Here is an 18375-nt window from a genome sequence, read left to right as displayed (position 1 = left end):
CCCCCAGCACAAGAAGGATGTGGGGCTGTTAGAGCAGGTCCACGGGAAGGACACAAAGATAATCAGAGGGCTGGAGCACCTCTCCTGTGAAGAAAGGATGAATATCCCTAGCTCTCAGCTTTCAGAAGAGAATGCTCAAGGCCGACCTCATTGCAGCTCTTTAGTACTTAAAGGGGGCTTATAAAAAAGATGGAGATTGACTTTACACAGGCAGAGAGTGATACAACAAAGTGGAATGGTTTTGAATTGAAGAGGGGCGATTTAGAGGTTAAGGTGAAATTCTTTTCTCAGAGGGTGGTGAGGCACTGGAACGGGTTGTCTGGAGAAGCTGTGGATGCCCCATCCCTGGAGGTGTTCAAGGCCAGGCTGGACGAGGCCCTGGGCAAGAGGGTGATCTAGTGGGTGGCATCCACTATGTGCCCCCAGTGGCAGAGGGGTTGGAACCGGATGACCTTTAAGGTCCCTTCCAACCCAAGATGTCCTATCATTCTGTGATTCTTAAGCTCTTTACATAAGGTAGTAAGTTGTCTCTGAGGCACTGGAGGATAACTAATTTGATTTTCCAGCAGTCCTTTGTCAAAAAAAAAAACAAAACTTGGGGGCATGTAAAAGATTTTATATCTTATTAACCAATAAAATTATCTTTCACTTTGTAATTACTTGGAAGTCATGCTGTCAGGAAAGCTCTAAGACTTTGGTCAAGCCTTGTCAGTACAAGCTTTCCATCAGTTCAGAGCACACTTCACAAAAACATGCGTTTTTTAACCTGTGAGGACTAGTATGCATGTAGTGTTGAGCTGTATGTATAATAACATGTGATTTGATATTTAAAAAGAATGTTACAAATTTTTATCTTGAACGCTTGTGCAATACTGAGAAATAGCTCTTTTTTGAAAATTGGGACTGTCATTTTGAAACTATTTCATGACACCTTAATTTTTGGCTAATAAGCATTCTCAAGTTCAAGCCTTCAATTAGAATAAAAATCACTCATCTCAACTCATGCTTTTTTTTTTTTTTTTTTTTCCTAAGTTGTGAAGTTTTTACGCAGGAAGAGATTTTTCAGTTCTCCTACACCAATTCTTAGATCATTATTCTGGAGATATCTGTGAGCAAAATTGAAGTTAGTGATTGAACCATAAATATGTGGTCCCTGGTTTGACCTTGAAGGTGCCAAGTTCACCTTTTTGATGAGTTCAAGGTCACTGAGTTCCCCAGACCTGCTGAACTGGCCCTGCTGCTGGACGAAAAGCTGCTACCCTGTCCTTGCCTCCTTTGTTCCTGCATTTGTGTGGTTCCATAGCGATCAAGAATGAGAACTTCAAATATATTAAAGAGCAACTGGTGAAAAACCTTGTGTTTATCAGTGGGATTGGTTTGGGGTCACTGCAGCGGGAGCAACTGCATTTGTTGTCCAAAGGCAAGGTGGTAGAGGGTGAAGTTTTCCACACAGCACTGGTCTTTAGCACTTAACCCTGTAGTTTGTCACATGTTAAGGGAGTAGGCAAAGCTATAAAGAAATCTCATTTCACCTTCCTTGCTGAAATTACTGGCCCAAAGCCTTCATAATTATTTTTGTCTTCACTTAGTGCTTGCAACATCAACAACAGTAGATTTTAAGTAATCTCATACTTGGTCACTCAGTGCCATCAAGTTTGGTGGGAGAACAAAAAACTAGTCTCTGAAGTCTTTCAGAGTATGATGTTTTATGTTGCTCTTTGTAGCATGCTTATTCAGTTTCTCACATCAGTCACTTCAAACTGTTTTTGAATTCTACTGAGAAACTAGTTTTTCTCCAGGCCTGAAGACCAAGAACTCTGAATCTGTCATCAGAAGTACCTTTACTCGTCTGTCTGGGATGGGAACTTAATACACGATACCTGTTTCATAAGCGTTCAGTAGGTCAATTAACAAATACATTTCAGCTGTCAAACTTCGATGTTTCACTTTCTAAATTAATATACACACAGTAACTGAAGTGGTAGAAGACAAGAAGAAAAGATACAGCAAAAGTGATGCCAAACCCGGGGATTGTCTCCCAAAGGACTGCCCTCTGTGTGAAGCGGTGTATGTGAAATGATTTGGTTTCATGCTATGTCAGCTGATATCCTTTGTCTCTTAGTTTCAGAGAGTGTGTATGTGTGTGCATTAATTCTCCGTGAGGCAGGGTGATGGAGAGTCAGATGTAGTGTCCAGATCGCCGTGCCAGGAGCTCGCTGTACCCAGTGGTGCCGGCTGCTCCTGGCCATCCCGCACAGACTGCTCCTTAATGACGGTGGTACTGCTAACACAATCTGCTCTAATTAAATAAAATGAAACGTATCTACGTCTATAACCACTTGTTACCTTCATTTATTGGACACATTCATATCTTAGTGTAGATAGGGTTTATTGGTTTGTCCTTTACAGCCTTCTGGTTTTGAACCTAGTTTGCAGCAGTTTCTAGTCCTGGAGTTGGCAGGCTCATGCTTTGCTGGGAGGAGCTTAGCTTAGCTAAGTTGGGCAACATAGTATGAAAATGCCATTAAATATTTGCAGATGAAGATTTTCAAACGTAATATTTATGAAAATCAGAAAATACCACGTGCAGGGTTTCAGAAAAGTACTATACTGTAGCTGAACTGTCTTTTTATTTTTATTTTTACTTTTATTTTTGTTTTTAATAGTGGTTTTGTTCAAAGTTGTGGGTTAGCCAGAGTGAGATTTTGGGTTACACAGATCTGATCAATGCCAAAAGTTGATACAAGCCTTGAAGTTTTAATCTTGTGCTTTGAAAGACTATGTCATAACAATCATGTGGCTACAAAAGTCTGTTGCATGTAGAAATACCGTGTGCAACATAGTGTTTTTGTCTCTGTGTACTCCAAAAAACATTATCAGTAGTAATAATAGTAAAGAGACATGTTTTAGGATACAGTGATTACAAAGTAAATACACACTTCTTTCTAACATGAACACTTGAAGTAATGGGGCTGTGTGTTATTCTGTGTTTGATATTTTTCATTAAGACCTTGTGTTGCATGAGGGAATTTTCTGAACAGGGAGTGTTAGTGCTCAGTACCAAGCAGACGACAGGTTAAAGCCTTTTGCGAGCAAGAGTGAATCGAAGAGCAATGCAAAAGCTCAGGGTGGAAGTAAAACGAAGCGTAAAATGATGCAACCTTAGCTTAACAAGTCACCATTCTTTAAACAACTTGTGTCCACCACTTGTAACGTGTAATCCTAGGTGATAACAGTTTAGAAGCAGAAGATGATGGCACTTGCGAATGGCCACGCCATGACCATAGCAGCAGGTCAGCCCACTGACGGGAATGTCACCCTTCAAGGGTGTGCCACCATGTTGAGATGAGTGTCTGCTGCATCATCATTTGGTTGCTGTTTTAATTGGAAGAATTCCCTTTGAGCTGTGCCTTGAGCTGACTCACATCACCATTTTTTCTCTGGCCTTTCTGTTTGGTTCTCATGCAGAATCGCAGGCAGAAATTAAATGGCTGTAAAGGCTTCTGTTCACATCTGTCCTCACCTTCAGAGGTGCCCACTACTGGTGGCCAAGGGGGCACAGCAGCCTGTGAGGTAACTGCAAATTGTAATTTGTCTCCTAAGGAAAGCCAGCATGCAACTGGTGGTTTTCCTTACCACACTAAGCAGCAGTTTCTGTCTGTTTAGCAGCTGTTTTCACAAACCATCACCATATCTGGTAAAAAGAGAGCGAGAATTTCCAGAAGTTTAGGCAGGTGCAACCATGAATGGCACAACAGATGTTCCAGGTACCATCATGTGAACATTTCCTCTGTCTCAATATACAAGATACAGTTCCTACCGCGGTGCCGTTCCCTTGGTGCTCTGTCAGTGCAATTCATGCAGATTCACGTTCAAGGGGCTGTTCTAGGTCACTGAAATGGTTTGAGGCAAAAACAAACCCCCCAAATAAGTTGTCAGTTAACAGAGTAGCCTTATAAAACAGCTGTGATAGCACATGTTTACAGATGGAAATGAGCTGTGGGCAAGAGAGAACTTCAGCATGCTCACTCCTCCAGACTTCATTGGATACTTGGATTTGGCATGCCTAATTTTACATGCTCAATTAAGTTAGTCATCGAGGGTCTTCTGTACCAAAGGACAGGAATTAAATACCTCTAGATGGTAATTAATCCTGTCTCCCTGTTTGCACGTTGATGGGTTACAAAGGAAGCCTCGCTGTTTGACAGCTGGCTTCTGAAAGTGGGTTTAGGACATGGTGAGCATCAGCTCGCTTCAGTTCAGGGTTACCTTGCGTTTACTGCGTATTTGTAGGATTGTTTGTGTAAGAATTCATCACAGAGAACTAGTACTCCAAAAGTTAATAACTTACTTTACTTTGGTAGTCTTTCTCAGGTAAGCAGGCCTTTAGGTTAACATCTGAAGTGTCATATCATTACTGTATAATAGGAGGGGTGGCTTGTACAAAAACTCTTTTGAGACAGTGAAATGATTACAGCACAAAAAACACGATTTTGTCCGGTAGATAAATTTCATGCTTTCTGAGCTAGCCTCTATGCCTTGCACCGCTCTCAAAAGGCTGAGAATTCATAGATAAATCTGTTTCTGCAACCGTTTGTTAATCTCCCCATGATATTTATGGTGGGAAGTGTAAGTCTTATCTTTTTCTTTTAGGTTGACAATTGCATTTTTCGCACTCTCTGGTCTGGATATGTTGGATTCCTTAGATGTGGTGAACAAAGATGATATAATAGAATGGATTTATTCCCTTCAGGTCCTTCCCACAGAAGACAGTGAGTGAGTTTTTAGTTTTTTTTTTTAATTGATATTAACTTCTTTACTTTTGCTTTTCACCTGGGGGAATAGTGTATGGCTTTCGTTCTTTTGTAAATACAAGCTTGACCTTCCAGAAGTGCTGTCCTGATAATTTCAGGTAGTGATGTCTATCAATTCCTAGAAATAGAATAGGAATTCCCTCTACAGAAATGAAAGTAAAAGTTAAACTTTTTTTTTAATGTATTCAAGGTAAAGCTATGAAATTAATACGAAGATAAGACAGTATAAAATAATAATGAAGTTGCACCTTTAAGCATCTCAGAGAAATGTTTGACCTGTTTCTAAAATAAATGCATGCTATATTAGCCTTATGGGTCTATTAGTGATTATGTTGACATCCACAAATTGTAGCTATGCCAGGAGCTCTAAGCACAGGTGTGTTTATTTAAAACAGGTTTTGGAAAAGGGAGGTGTAAGATTAAGAAATGAAAAGGATAAACACAGCTTAAAAATGAAAAATCTTTTCTTCAGATCAGTGACTTTAACTTACCTGTGTCCTGGTTTCAGCGAGGACAGAGTTAATTTTCTTCCTAGTAGCTGGCTATGTTTTGGACTAGGATGAGAAGAGTGCTGATAACACCCCGATGTTTTAATTGTTGCAGAGCAGTGCTTACACCAAGCCAAGGACATCTCAGCTTCTCAGTGTCCTGCCAGCGGGCAGGCTGGGGGTGCAGCAGGAGCTGGGAGGGGACAGACCCAGGACAGCTGACCCAAACTGGCCAAAGGGGTATTCCATACCTTATGGGGTCAAGCTGGGTTAAACCACAACAACCTGACATTTTTAGGAGTAATGCTGTTGCTGTGACCCAGCTGTCCTCAGGCTGGGTGGCGCACAACAGATCAAGCAGGGGAGGGACCACACTGGACCTGGCTCTCTCCAGGTGACTGCCTAAGCAGAAGCACAGGGAGGTGCTGTTTCCATGGGCTCCTTGGTATGCACATTTCTTCTGTGGCAGTGCAGGTGAATGGCTAATAGCAGTGGAGGGAACTGCAAGGAACAGCTGCAGGCAAGACACTGCTATTTTATGACAATAGGTGTTGGCATGTTCAGTGCTGGAGTGGGGATAGCTCCAGGCTGGTTTTAGAGCAGAGGTAATTACAGATGCCTGTCTAAGCTGTTCCATGAATGAAAAGCATTTTTATGAAGTGAGCATATGGAAGTCAAGCTTGCTGATGCTTGATTTTTACAGTAACAAAGAGATCCCTTTTCTTGTTCTGGCAACTTGGAAATCACCAGATCCACTCTAGGCACTAGCTCTAAAAGATTTGTTTTTTCTTGTGTTATATTTCAGGACTAATTAGGAAAAAAAGAAAAAAGTTTTGGATCACATGATTGTCCCCACAGTGCTTTTAATCATGAGAATGTACTTACCCCTCAGTGTTAGATTTTTTTTTCCAGGGTGTGCATGCTTTGTTGTGGGAGTTGCACACTTTTGATCTCTATCCCAGTCTTCAGGAGTATATTTTTAAAACAAAAGTGAAGTCTACAAGTTTGCAAGAGATATAGAGAGATATAGAGAGGAGAGAGAATAGTCATTTTTTGTTTATTTGTCTTCGATACAGTATGCAGTAATTCTCAGTGATTTTTTTTTCCATACCTAGCCAATATTTGGGATAGTCCCATTGTCAGGAGCCTTGCAGGGAGGGCAGTATAGCTCTCAACATGCAGATGCAAAGTCTAACAATCCAGGAAATAGATAAGACATCCTTTTTTTTTTCTTACCCGTCATAAAATTACAGGACAGTAGTTCTGGGGAGGATGCTTTTTGCAGAGCATTCTGTGCTTTTAAATATGTCTCTCTTTCTTAAGAAAGAAGACCAAAGTTCCCTCAAGTCATCTATCTTTGCATCACTTTATAAAGAATCTGTTCTTCTTACATTCTCTTGTGTCTACAAACAACAATACTGTGTGTGTTCGCTTGACTCCTCTAAAACTTCAGCATTATTTTTATTCCATTTCTGTGTTGTCTAATAGATGCTGTAAAATGTAAATGATGTCAAGAGCAACAAATTGCATACTGGATGACTAAATGTTTAGAAGGGAATGTGTAGCCTCCTTTAGAATCTACTTTCCATAAAATGTATTGACTTTTTATTTTTAATCTTGGGTGTGTGCAGTGCTTGTTAGTGGGCAGCATTCCAGCAGTAGAGCTCCGACTCCCTCTTTTGGCTTCTTTGGAGAAGTAGCTAAACTCTGGTAGGCTGCAGCACTGAAGTTTTTGGTTTCAAAGTGTTTGTACATCTCTAGTTAAATAAAAGTTATCTCTAGTTAAATCAAGATTGCTAGCTTAATGCATCAGAAGCTTACCAGGTTAAAAAATGAAAGTCTCTATTCTGCTTTTAAAGAGATACCTTCTTAGTCGTGCATGCTGATAGATCTCTCTTTCTGGGGAAAATTGTTTTTTAAACATTTAAATTATACCATAGTTAGGAGAAAAATGATGATAAATGCGTGGCTGTGCCTTTTCCTGAGTACCAATTGCATGTGCACGTTAGTTTATATGAGGTGGATAAACATCTGCCTGCTGATGGGAAGTAGTGATAAATTCCTTGCTTGCTTTGCTTGCACACACAGCTTTTGCTTCACCCAATAACCTGTCTCTGCCTCCATCCACTTGTCTTCCCACCTTCTTCCCTTTTTCTCCCCACCACACAGAAAGGGGGAATGTGTGACTGTCTGGGGGGGGGTGCTTGGCTGCTGGGCAGGGTCAACCCACCACAGCCAGGTATTACAGAACTTGGAAGATTCAGCATTTGGTGTTCTGGAAGGCTTGAGTTCAAGTCTCACAATATATTGTGAAAGTTCTGAGTAGTATGTTTCTGTTTACTGGTGTGTGATGTTTCAGGTGGCTAATGAAAACTTCACAGGATAGTAGCCTTTGAAAATTTTACACAAAACTAAAGCTCATTAGTGCAAGGTAGGGAGACCTTAATCTTGCTGACTAATAAGTGAAATGTGGACTTTGTCAACCAAACTGAAATGCACAACAGAAAGCTAAAGATTAAATTCCAACAGGACAGGTTATATTCTTTGGTGGCTTTACTGTAACTGTGAAACATAGGAGTTTAAAACAAATAATGTCCTTTTAGGTACCATAACTAATTTCAGCTCAGATGTTTTAGAAACTGACACAATGCCAGTTATAAGGAGGAGAAAATGGTACCTGACACATCATAGCTGCCCCTCACACAGAAACTTACATAGCTGAATGCTTGCTGTCCTTGCTATCTTCTACTTACTTAAAGGGCCCCTGTCTTCTATAACTCTAGCAAAACTGATTGACTTTGTCTTCTGTGGATTTTGGCCATTGTTTCTTTTCCTTCACATTTACCAAGTGCTCTGCTTAGATGCATGGCTAATACGTGTGCTTGTTTGGTTTGTGTGTTCACTTTTCTTTTTGCAGTGTAAGGGGGTGATGCTCCTTTACAAGCCTTACTAGAAATGATGTATAAGCCATACTTTTCAGTCTTAGTACAGTTGGAAGAGGATTGACAAAAGACCTGTTTCAACTGCTTTTCCTTTAGATTCTTCTCATTTCAAAACTTTGCTGTTTTCCCTCTCATAAAGCAGGTCCTAGACAAAGTTTAGAATGTATTTTGACTATCTTAAAGTGCAACTCTTCGCAATGTGAGAAAGCTGTAACCTACTATATTGCAGATGACATTTAAAATTGCACTTTTGAAAGACAGGGTGGACTCAAGAAGTGTTAATTATGGACAGACAGTGGAGGAGCATTCCATGGCCATACTCATCCACCGTCCTCCCCCATAGCAACACAGACATCTGTTTGGGCCTGCCTGGGAGCTGGTTTCGCTTGCTGAAGTGGCAGAAAAGCATGTATTTATTGTGTTGTGTTGGTGAACCTAGTTGGCGGGGGGTGCTAGTGCCAGCCCAGCAGCGGAGAGGGAGCAAGATTGTGTGCTTTGACACCTGGATGTGTCACTGGCTTTGCTGCCCTAAGAAACTGCACCCTAAGGAGAGCTGAAATATCTTTAATTTGCTGCTTTGAACCCCCAGGATCCATGTCTATCAGGCTGAAATCTGTTATCAGGCTGAAATCGTGTCTATCAGGCTGAAATCAGGCTGAAAACTGTTACACTATATCAGGAACCTAAAAAGCTCCTTATATCAGGGTCTGAATTTAGTTTAACAATAATGCTTCTTGCTTCCTTACATGTCTTATCAGTACTGAAAAAATTGGGAAAGTGCCACTGACTATTTTTGAGATCATTGTTACATGTAGGCTTTTCAGGTCATGAGTTTCCTGAGTAGAAATACGAATTCTCCTCCAAAACAACCCTATTTGATGGTTACTTTTGAAGTATTTATCTGGATATATCATTGGACTGACATTGGAGAGAATGCAGCTTTGCATTTTATGACATACTCTATTGCTTTGATTTGTAAGAACAATTATTTTTAGATCTAGTTCAGTAAGAATTGCTTATGTTTACCTTTCTGTAGGTATGCTGACTGTTGGCCAGTGTTACAGCTGTAATTTTTTTGTTTTTAATTTTAAGAATCTAACAGTGTGTCAGATTGCTACTGTGCTTAGCAAAAGGAGAAAAGAAAGCCTTAGAACAAGAGAAATGCATAGAGAATGCAAATGGGAAGGAATAATGGTAAAAGTTACCTCTGTTCTTACCCAAGGCTAATCATAGATGAAACAGACGAATAAGAAATGTTTCTTCTGTAACATAAATCTCCTAGCTTCTAGGATAAGTCACCTAGGATAAGTCACCTGTGGTTATCCCTTGTAGCTCTGGTACATGCTCTAAGGAGTTCCTGGCCTATGCACAGTTAAGTGACGTGGTCTTCAAGGTAATCTCAGCTCTTGACGTTAAAGTGTGGAATTATTTGGTTTGGGGAGAAGGTCAAATTTGTTTATTTCTGAATCATTTTTCTAGGCTTTTTTCTTTTTTTCTTGTTTTCTTTTTTTTTTTTTTTTTTGTATCAGCTTGCAACAAGCATGCACTGATTGTTGTAAAGTTTTTGTTTTTGTCAGGCTATTTCAGAAAGTATGCTTAACTCTGAAAGTGAACACTAGGTGGTACCATTTCATAACTGCAGTTTTCCTCAGTGCTTCAACTGGCTGAGCGTGAACTTCTCACTCCAGCAATTTTTTACAAGGGACACAATTTATGATTCATACACTTTTAAAGAGGGTATGTTTAATTTTCAAATCTGATTCTGGCTGTCTCCAGTTCAGAAAAGTAGGCAAGAGTTTGACTAGCACTACTAAGGTGTTTTGAAAGATGCAATACGAGCAGCTTGCAGTGAGGTAGTAAAACCAACTTCACAGAAAGTGAGATTATGAGCTTAAACTGAAAGACGGAGTCTTTTCCCTTGTTCCCCTTTAGTTCAGAACCCGTATGTGCAACAGGAAACGAGAAGAAAAGTTGAGACGTGACATCAGTGTGGCAGTCATCTGTTCAGAAATGGGCTGTTTTCACTTCCTGTTTAACGCTTCCTTTATCAGCTCAGCACTGATACTGTAGTTCAAGAACTGCAACCATAAACTTTAGCAATTCCCTCACAACCCTGAAGCTCTTGGGAGAATCTGTTATGTCCATATTAATGATTTTTTTTTTTTTTTTTGAGGAGATATAACTTCATTTTGGAGATTATGCAGTAGTAGGGGCACTGTAAACACAAACTGTTCTTGTGTTTCTTCTAGAAGCCAGTGTGTAAAGCCTGGGACTGGAGACCAGAAGTCACTGAAATGAGTAGTCAAATTTTTAAATCAATGACAGCAATACAGTTAAAAATCCAGCATCTGAAAACTACCCTTGCTGGTTTTTGGTTGGTAACAGTTCAGTGGTGTAAGAAAATTTTAAAACACTGCCCCAAAATAGAACAGCTGAAGGGAATAATAGATTCTGATTTCCTTCAAGTAGTTCATTTTTGGTTTCTTTTTCATAGTGCCTGTCATATAAAAGCAAGTCGAGGTAACCCACCAATAGCACACTTTACGTGGGATTCATGCTGCCATTTCTGTGTTGGGGATCTGTCTTGTCAGGTTGAATCCTTCCATCCAGCAACTAGAAAGTGTATTCTGTTTGACTGCAAAGCTGTCCTATTAGGAGCACAACTTTTTTTTTGCAGCAGGTCAGACTAGCTAGTGGTGTCAGTAGGCTAAAAGCTCTCTTCTGGAAGAAGGGTTTCCATATTTGTACCATTTCAAAGTGTGTTTTGTAATTTACTTAAGCACATTCAACACAGGTTGTTTTTTAATGAAAATGGGACAAGTGATTGGTGATTGTTTCTACTATGCCATCTAGGAAGTTTGTTATTTAAGAAATAGGAATTCTATTTCTCTTATGGATTCATTCCTTCCGTGTCATTTTTAAAACTGTGACGCCTTTGGGGTAACAGGACCATAGGTTAGCCTTACAGAATAATATTTATTGTACTTTCTAGAACCTGTTGCATCACAAAACATGAATCTTAGACTCCAGGAACTAAAAGGCGAAAACTGCCAGCTGATAATATTCAGATGATAACAAAATGTAATGATTATGGTTTTTTGTTGTTGTTGTTGTTTTTTTCTCTACAGATACAGATACTCTTTTTTTTCTTTGTTAAGAAAAAACAAAGGACTGTAGCATACGGATTTTTTATTGCAGGCTGAACTGACGTTACAGCTTCATTACACCTGCAGAATCATTAAAAAGTACTTATGGTTGAAAGGTGAAAGAACTAGAGAATTGCAAGTATTTTCCTCCTGATGAATCATAATTCATTCCATGTAAATTAGATCAAAAGATCAAATATTAGATAAATTAAATCCTACTGGTCTCATAGAGGAACTCAGATACTGCATAGAAGTACTTATACTGACACAAGCTTCTAGTTTAAATGTTACATACAAACATTTATGGCATTTACAGTTTGAAGTGAATGTGTCAAACTATGCTGTAGTTGGTAGACCACATTGCATAGTGATCGTTTCAGGACTTTAGGCTTTATTGTTGTTCAGTTAGTCTGCTGCAAATTTCCAAAATCTCCATGATTTGTGGGAATAAAAGGAAGGGAAGAGAACCTAAGGACACCTGAGTGCTGTGAAACTCACTAGGCTTCTGCATTCAGAGGATGAGAGGTAAACAATTGAGCTTCAGCTGTGTTGAAACAGATTTGAGCCCTGAAAACTGTGCTTAGCTCTAAACAGTATATGGTAAACACTTCTGTATACCACAGGCTTAGGTATTGTGATACTTCTAAAAGAAATCATACCTGAATGAAGGTGTTTGATAGTTAAAATATTCTTGTACCTGTGCTTCAGGTAAGAAAGAAGAATGGTTTCAATTAAAAAACTGCTTTTTACGTTATCTATCTGTATCTCTCTGACAGTGTCAAGTTAAATCAGTGCTAGCTGAAAACTGCAAACAGTTTGTCCTTGTATATGTTGCAAAGTATATTAAAAACAATTCTGCTTGGGAACAGATGGTATTAACAGGCAGGAATCCAGAGAAGGGATAACAATCTGTTATCTCTATGCACTTTTCCAGGGGAATAATCTTTTTCTTTTTTTTTTTTTTTTGTCGTCCTCTTTTTTTGTCCTTTTTTGTTTTTTTTTCCATGACTCTTAAGAGCTTGGAATACAGTTCTGTGCTGATATGAACAGCGTAGTTCCACAAAGTTAAAGAAAAAATAATAATCTGTTGCTTTTCTTTTTCATTACAGCAGGAGTTGAGTTTGCCTGTGACTTTCTTTTGTTTGTTTGTTCATTTGTTTTTTGTTTTGTGGTGGGTGTTTTTGGGTTGTTTTTTTACTAATCAGAATGATAATATCTGAGGTTGGGAACATACTGAAAGACACATGCAAATTCTGGTAGTCCCAAGAATGATGTTGAATTAGTAGGTCTCGAACTTTACTAGAGATTTATGCTTAATAATTACTGTTTCAGCAAAAGCAAATTAGTTGAATTGTTTTTTTTTTCCTATCTTTTCTAGGGTCAAACCTGGATCGCTGTGGATTCAGAGGCTCTTCATATTTGGGAATGCCATTCAATCCCTCCAAGGTCAGTTATGCAAGTGTGGGGAGGAACTTTTTCAATTAGGTAGTAAATGATGATCTTGTGTCTTTTTTATAACAATAACTAAACAATCGTGGATTGTCTGGAAAATGGGGATTTTTGTGCTGTTAATGCATTGAAACATTTGCACAGCCTTTGGGAATTAAAAGTACTACTAAAATGGTGGTGCTTGTATTTCAGGAGCAGTGAAGAAAGTGAAATACAGATTGTGGTTTGTTTTAGTGTACTCTGCTTTTCTGAGCATGAGTAGGAAACCTTCTGTACCTCAAGAACTATCAGCAAACTTGGTAGTGAAGGGCAGAACAGCTCAGCATTCAGTGCCTTCCTCAGTTTTCCTCTTCCTATGATGGCAAGTGGATATCTGATTGCACCCACTCAAACATAGGCAAGGCTCTGCTCATCCCAGTTTGTCAGTGTCTATAAGAGAAGGATGCTTCATAGCCCATTGAACTGAGGTTCAAGAGAGGTAAGTCTACACAAATAGAAAGTGCCAGCAGTACACGGTAAAAAAGAGGCAAGCAGAGGCTGCTAAAGATGATACAGAAGGTCTGATACGGTTGTAAGAAGGATGTAGATGCCAGTGTGCAGGAAGGACTGTGAAGCAGAGTATTTTCTATGTTGTGCTTGAATATGAAGAGTCAAACCTCATTGAAGAGCGGATGAAAAATCTGTAAGAATACCAAATTATAAATACTCAATTTTTCTGGAGGACATATAAAAATTCTTAAATGTGACTGAATGAATCCTGCGATACAAAATTGAGAGCAAAACCAAACATACTTATGATATACTTATGATTGTAGTGGAGATTAAAAATGTTTGGACTAGCTTGAGTGTGAGGCATGCTTTGGCCTCGTTTTTATTTACTCTTAACAGCATAACTTTATGCTTCTCAGTAGCTTGTAGGAATATTAATCTACACTAGATTAGCAACTGTTTAGCCACTTTCGGCACTGGGAGTCAGCCCGGTACTCATGGCAATAATGTTCAGAGGTTATGCTTTCTAACAAGGGAAAAATATGAGGAGGGTTTTTCTACATCTCTATACCAGGTAGTACAGCAGCATGTGATGGGCAAAGTCATCTGTCTCTTGGTTTGCTTTGGTATTTATCCCTTTTTACACTACAGATGGTGTCTGCAGTGAGCTCCAAATGTAGTAGTAAGATGAATTCATCCTGTGTTTTAATTGGAATTAACCTCAGTGGCAATCCTGCCACCCACTGTGCTTGGAGGAAGGAAGGAAGCAAAACTTCTGCTTAAAAGCTAAACTAATTTGGGATCTCTAGTGGTGGTTTACTGTGGTACTTCGTTAAAAATAAAGCTTAAAAACAAAAGCGTAGACAATCATTTCAATAGTTATATATTAAAACAAAGACTGGGGTTAGTGAGAAGGAAACTGGTTGTCTTCTTTTTTAATAAGTCACATAAATAAGTTTACAGAATCATGGAACATCCCGAGTAGGAAGGGAGCCACAAGGATCATCAGGTTCAACTCCTGGCTCTACACAGGACCACCCAGAAGTCAGACCCTATTTCTGAGAACATTATCCAGATGCTTCTTCAAGCTGATCCCCACACGTTTTGCCCTCCAGGCCCTTGACCATCTTCATAGCTCTCCTTTGAATACCCTCTCATAGTTTTATGTCCTTCTTAATCTGTGGTGCCCAAACTTGCACACAGTGCTCGAGGTGAGGCCGCACCAGCACAGAGCAGCGCAGGACAATCCCTTCCCTTGGCTGGCTGGCAGTGCTGGGCCTGATGCACCCCAGGCTATGGTTGGTCCTTTTGGTGTCCATGGCACACTGCTGGCTCATACTCACCTTGCTGTCAACCACAGCCCCCAAGATCCCTCTCTGCAGGGCTGCTCTCCAGCCTCTCGTCCTGCAGTCTGTACACACAGCCAGGGTTGCCCCTTCCCAGGTGCAGAATCTGTCACTTGTTCTTCTTAAACTTCGTATTATTGGTGATTGCCCAACCCTCTGGTTTGCCAAGGTCCCTCTGCAAGGCCTCTTGCTCTCAAGGGTGTCAGCAGCTCCTCCCAATTTAGAGCTGTTTGCAAACTTACTTAGTATACCTTGAAGCCCTGCATCCAAATCATTTATGAAACCATTGACAAGAACTGTCCCTAGAATGGAGCCCTGGGGAATGCCACAAGTGACTGGCTGCCAGCCTGGGGTAACCCCATGTGGTCTAATCTGAGCCCAACTCACCAGCCAGTTTTCACCCTTCTTATTATATACTTGTCTAGCTATACGATGGACATTTTGTCCAGAAGGGTACTTGAGGACAGTAAGTGCCATACAACATTGTGGAATAAAAGCATTACAGAATGAATAAGGACATAACTTTGCCAAACTGAGATAATAAAAATGTTCCATCATATTTTGTCAGAGTTTTGGGTCAGTGCCATGCAGTGTGGTAAACGCAGCAATCCAACAGCATCTCTTAATGAGCTAGCCTATCTGTAGAGGGAACAAAGTGGTCGAATCGTGTAACCTGTGGAAATTAGTTAAGTTTGTTTATTACATCTGGAAAACCATTTGCAGATGGTTGTGCTTTTTATTCAAGCCTTCTTATACTTTTCATTGCATCTATGTTAAAGGGAACAGATTTGCTTGATTTGTTTGGTATACAGAGGTTTAAAGGACCTCCAGCACTGTTCACATAAACTGTTCTGAAATGACAGAGGAAATTAACAACTTGGAAATCCATTGTAATGACTTTGAGTTACTTTAAAGGTCTGGTCTTTTTTCTTTATTTGTCATTATCCCCAGTGCTGTCTTAGAGTATGTCTTCAGCAGTGTTTTAGTTCATATCATCGGAGAACTTGGTAAGTGCATTTAAATGTGCTTGCACCACAAGAGTGAGGCACACAAACTGGATTTCATGTATGAAACCGAACTGGAAGGAGCACACCAAGTGCACTTATCCATTAGTGGGCCTACGGACCAAGGGTATGGACCACAGCTGTCCCAAATTCCTCAGTGCACATGTTGTGGGCACTGGGACACCAGCACAGTGTTGCTCTGCATTTATTCCTTTGTGTAGACATAACCTTAGAGGATTAAATATATTTCTTCTAGTTGTTTAGGCTGTGCTTCACAATCGTTCCACAGTTTAACAGCTTTCTTGTTGATAGTTTTTTTGACAAGTAACTGCTGTCATTCTTAAAATAACTCCGTGTTGTGTCTCTTGGCCCATGAAGCTCACAGCTCCAGGTGATGACAGCAATGTTCTTTTCGTGCCTAGGCAGATAGTTTGCGTAGTTGCTGCTGTTGCTTTGGTTTATAGTGTCCAGGGAGCCAAAACAGTTCTCTAGCACTAAAAGTCAAGAGACTAGTCTTTATTCATAGTATAGAACTTAAAAACAACTTCTTTTTACCAACTCTACAGGTGCCTGTTAAAAGTCAATTGCTTTGACTATAGTGTCGTTGTTAAACTTGGGACAGGCTTTTGCACAGTGTCTGACTGTCCTTTACAGCAGAAACAGTATAACACCACTTCCTCTTAGCCATCCAAATTTTACAGGTATTAGCAGTTATCTCCTGAAACCTTTGAGACGTGCTGTCATATTTTCTCCTAGAGAAGCCGCTGCAGTCCTGCTTTGTGATGTCATGGGGCTGATTTCTACAACTACTATGAATTCTCAAATTTTGACTCTTCATATGAAAAAATAGTTTTGTTTAGTTTAGTGGGTTTGTTTGTTTGTTTTCAATGAAACGTCCAATTCTTCTCCGTAGTGTCCCCTCAGAGGCATCCTGTAATCTGGGCTCAGGCGTGTCTGTTGCAGTAGCAGGTGAACATACTGATGATGGTATATTGGTGTATATACGTACAAAATAAAGTCTGATGAGTAATATCACAGTGAGCTTGAAATAATTATATGGAGTCTTGAAGATAAAATGAATTCCAATACACTTAAAAGTTGGATAACTATGACTAGGGAACAAAATGTATTGCTCTTCCGGTGCATATCTGTATTCGTATTTAAAACAACAATAACAACAAATCATGTTGCAAACAAAGATCTGTTATTCCATCAAAAGCTCCCCAAATCCTACCATATTTATACGTATAGAACTTCATCTTGGCCTTTGCAAGTATGCCTTGTAAGTGATTCCTGGATGATCTCATATTTGATTTCTTATTCTTCTGTTTATTTTGATTCTATCATAATACTGGCTATATTTATTGGGATTTGGGACTCTCAGGCAAATGTTTTCAAGTACTGGCTGTTGGGCCCTCTATCACTTCCGTTGTTTTTTTTTCTTAATAATTACATACCAAAATATCTATCAGTATACCAACTTATTATGTAAAGGATTGTTTTATTTACCACAAGATAATCCTTTACTAAAGGAGAGCTATTAGTAGTAAGGGTAGTTGTATGACTTGCTAGCAGCTATTCTCAAATGCCAAGACCACCTTCCTATATAATGATGTTTGGAAATCATGCACCTGAACAATCTTTTCTGTATTACTTGTACCTAAGTGTTTGCATGATCTTCAAAGATAGAAGGGGGTAGCAGGACTAATTTAGCTGTGAACTTCATGACTGTATGTACAGCTGACAGACTACTATTTGTTTTATATGCGTCAGGCAAGTATAATTTTTACGCCTTTTTAAAACTACCTCACCTGCAAAAGTTACACAACTCTGGCATTGCTAAAACACTGTATTTGGAGAAGCAGCGTGATACTGCTACATGTTGAAATGTTTGCAAGGAGAAGGAAGTGGGGAGAAAATTTGTACATTATCCAGATGGTGAAGTGATTGATACAGTTTCGGGGGGAGGATGCTATTACTTAATTTATTGACCATACAGTATATATGCTTATAACACTTCTTCTGCAGCCTGTTTTTACTGCAGTGAGTGATACTAGAAATACCTGTATTCAATAAAGAATAAGGATCCAGTTATTTAAACATGTTTGTAGGTTACCAGAACTTTACAGGCAATATGGAACTAGTATGTGTATAGAAAAGTAAAATAAAATCTTGTGAACCAGGAGTTTTCAGTTACTTTATGTAGATACTGTATGAAAAGTTGCCACTTAAAGGAGAGTGTTGGTAACTATAGATGCCTTATAAAATTTCCTGAATATCCAAGCACACTTGTATTAGAAGATTTTGGTAGAATTTTCATAAATACGGTTTTAAAAATCTGAATGTCCTTAGAGTAAAACTTACTTGTTTAGTAAATGTAGAATTCCTCTGGAAGTAATGTTTTCAGAAGTAAAGTTGAGCTGTTTCACTGTATCTGCTACTGTTCAATTATTCCTGACATCAACATTGCTGTGGAGATGGGCTAGCTATAAGAACATGTAAACAGGGTAGTGGTGCACAGTTAATATTGATTTGCAGGCTCTGTGTGCTCCGTTGTGTGAAATCAACAGAGGCATCTTCTGTTTCCAGGTTATCCCAAGTAAGGAGAAATTAATTGTTCCCCTTATTCCAGTTCAAATTTAGTTTTACAGGTATTTGGAATCTTAGCTTTGTTCATAGCTGCTGACTGGACCTGCT

At 39.4% G+C, this 18375-nt stretch overlaps 1 protein-coding gene across 1 annotated transcript in view; it reads left to right on the top strand.

The window, feature by feature from the left end:
* The window catches only part of PGGT1B (protein geranylgeranyltransferase type I subunit beta), a 37524-nt gene that overhangs the window by 845 nt on the left and 18304 nt on the right, over positions 1–18375 (top strand). Inside the window, 2 exon segments of the mRNA XM_084504349.1 lie at positions 4654–4772; positions 12769–12836. Coding sequence (XP_084360475.1) covers positions 4654–4772; positions 12769–12836 — 187 coding nt within the window.

The sequence above is a fragment of the Aythya ferina genome, assembly GCF_964211825.1.
Source record: "Aythya ferina genome assembly, chromosome: Z".
In the NCBI taxonomy this organism is placed as follows: Eukaryota; Metazoa; Chordata; class Aves; order Anseriformes; family Anatidae; genus Aythya; species Aythya ferina.
Note: the sequence above shows the minus strand (reverse complement) of the source record. Positions and strands in the feature narration are given on the sequence as shown.